Source organism: Aplysia californica, unplaced genomic scaffold (assembly GCF_000002075.1).
Source record: "Aplysia californica isolate F4 #8 unplaced genomic scaffold, AplCal3.0 scaffold00710, whole genome shotgun sequence".
In the NCBI taxonomy this organism is placed as follows: Eukaryota; Metazoa; Mollusca; class Gastropoda; order Aplysiida; family Aplysiidae; genus Aplysia; species Aplysia californica.
In genome coordinates, this window is record NW_004797980.1 from 108,452 (window position 1) to 111,091 (window position 2,640).

At 40.0% G+C, this 2,640-nt stretch overlaps 1 protein-coding gene across 1 annotated transcript in view; it reads right to left on the reverse strand.

Moving 5' to 3' along the window:
- The window catches only part of LOC101858895, a gene marked incomplete at both ends in the record, with an annotated part of 11,248 nt that overhangs the window by 4,036 nt on the left and 4,572 nt on the right, over positions 1 to 2,640 (reverse strand). The window contains 1 exon segment of the mRNA XM_005108704.3: positions 2,460 to 2,576. Coding sequence (XP_005108761.3) covers positions 2,460 to 2,576 — 117 coding nt within the window.

The window sequence follows — 2,640 nt, forward strand, 5'->3', positions numbered from 1 at the left end:
TCTACCCCCCCCTCTCTCTCCCTCCCTCCCCTATTTTGAATTTTGATCCCTGGTTCTAAAAAAAGTACCGCCTACCTAGTCTAAGACCATCACTAAATGCTGAGCAATGAAAAAAGAAGAAAAATATTACACAGATGGTCCGCTTGGGCAGTGGCACTATCCTATAGAAAAACAACACAATAACGTGGGAATTGGGAAGTCATGTCACGGGCAGTGTGATAATATGTACATCTATTATCTATTTGTGAAAGTTCGTCACTTTGGCCACCTAAAACTTCACAACCACTTAACTTCCAAATTTGAAAAAATTAAATGTGGTTCACAATTATTTAAAGGGTACACAGTTATATGTTATATTAAGGAGTCTGATGTCTCTATTGTTTAATTTTCAGTGTTCCATTAGTTTCGTTTAAATCTAATCTTGGGAAAGTCCGTTTTCTAAGACAACATTGTAAACAAGTGAGACTTCCGTTCACAAGCAGAGCGCACTAAACTCACAGTGACTTGGCGATCAATTCTGTTGATTCTCTTCATCCTGGATCGGAAAAGTAAAGTAAAGAGTCCGTTCATCGAACGAGGTACCCAGCTAGTTATATATAATTAAGACGCAAGGTGGCCAATGTTTGTTTATAAAGGTGATTGTCTTGTACTAGTAGTCGTTAGAGCAGGTTCAACTACTGTTAGTACTAACAAGCATTCTTTTTTTAGCTTTCACCTTACAAACAATCTCGCTCCTTCAACCTCATTTGACCATGTCTTTTTTTATAGTAGAGGGTTTTACGGCGCTCACCACTGCATAAGGTCATATGAACGCCAAGGGGTGGGTGTCGATAGAGAGGTTTTTACAGGGAACCGGACTTACTCTGCTCACCTCTCTAGCTTCATCAGCACAAGGTCTGCTTCGACTATCAAGGCACGCCGGAAATAGCAGGTCACAAGAGAGTGACAAACATACAAAAGAAGTAGAGGAAAATGACAATAGTAAAGATTAGGAAAGAAAAAGCAGCAGTTCCCTGTTGTAGATCAGGCACAGTTATGAGCGTGACATGATTAATCAGTCCATTTACAATTCTACTATGCTTGAACGAGTAATGTCCCCCCTTTGGGAATGACCTAAAAACACTACAGTCAGTGGCACCCCCCGGGGGGAGACCATGTCCATAAAAGTACTAACAATCTATTAATGTACACTTGCTGAATTTCTCTGTCTTTAATCGTTTGCATAATTGTGATATAGCTAGTAATAACAAATAGCAGGAAGACTCCAGTGGGGGAAAAATAACCAACAACAACGGAAATCACGATTTTAAAATAAAAAATGAGTGTTTTCCCTTGTCGTATTCTGGAAAATTCAACTTAATTTTCCGCGAATGATCTAAGGGATAACCCAGCTAAGTCTGGCGCTCTGTAAGGTAAAAGTTACTGCTATACTCACTTTGAAATACAGACTTTAAATTGTACATTTCCAACATTTCCATTTTCTCCTTTTGCTTCAAGTTTAAACATATATTGTATAGCGCATGTCCCTGCTAAACAGCTAGTTTAATGTGCTTTACAATCTATCTTATTACCCAAGCAGCCTACAGGACAATCAGAAACACTCTCGGTTTCCAAGGAAGCACACAGAGCAAGCAGCTGATTGAAAAGACAAACACTAACACACAGGAAGACCCTGTGCACATAGTCAACTTCACTGACTTCTGGCATTGCATTACTTTGAATTTTTTTTTCTTTTTTTTTTGTAAGCGTTTTACGGCACTTGCAACCGTATAAGGTCATAATAAGAGCGCTCTGGACGCATTAAACATTTTCATTTGGTAGGAAATACTGAATTTTGCCCTGGTGGCGACCGAATACTACTCTTATCGATGTTACAACACCAATGGATCTTTAACGCGCGCAACTTGCACACGAGACCCCAAAGACTTTTGCCCTTGTCCGAGGAGGCTAGGTGTAGATCTTTCCTACCAGAAGATCAGACAATGGTAGATAGTTACTTACTAGTCTGATGGTAGATAGTAAAGGGGAACTTGACATACTAGTCTGATGGTAGATAGGAACTTACTAGTAAGGGAGAATAATTAAGTTACTAGTCTGATGGTAGATATAATAGTCAATGGGAACAATTGACATTCTAGTCTGATGATAGATAGTAACTTACTAGCTTGATGGTAGATAGTCAAGAGGAATAATTGACCTACTAGTCTGAAGGTAGATAGTCTTGGAAAACAATTAACATACTACTATAATTGTAGATTGTCAAGGGGAACAATTGACAAACTAGTCTGATGGTAGAGAGTCAAGGGGAAAAGGGGAACAATGGACTTACTGATCTGATGGTAGATAGACAAGGGAACAACTGACATACTAGTCTGATAGTAGACCGTGAAACAAAACGACACAAACTTCGAGGTAGATTGACAAGTGGATTAGCAACAAATTTCTTTTAAACTCCTGACCTTTCCAGTGAGAAGACTTGAGCATGATGGGTCTGGGCTGTAGGATATCCCTGGGTGGCCTCGTCTCCAGAACCTGTAGCTGGCCAGTCTGACACACGGGGCGGCAGGAGGGTAGCTCTGAGGGGGTGCAAAAGGGTGGGTAGGGGCAAAGGAGACTAGAATATATATATGGATATATATT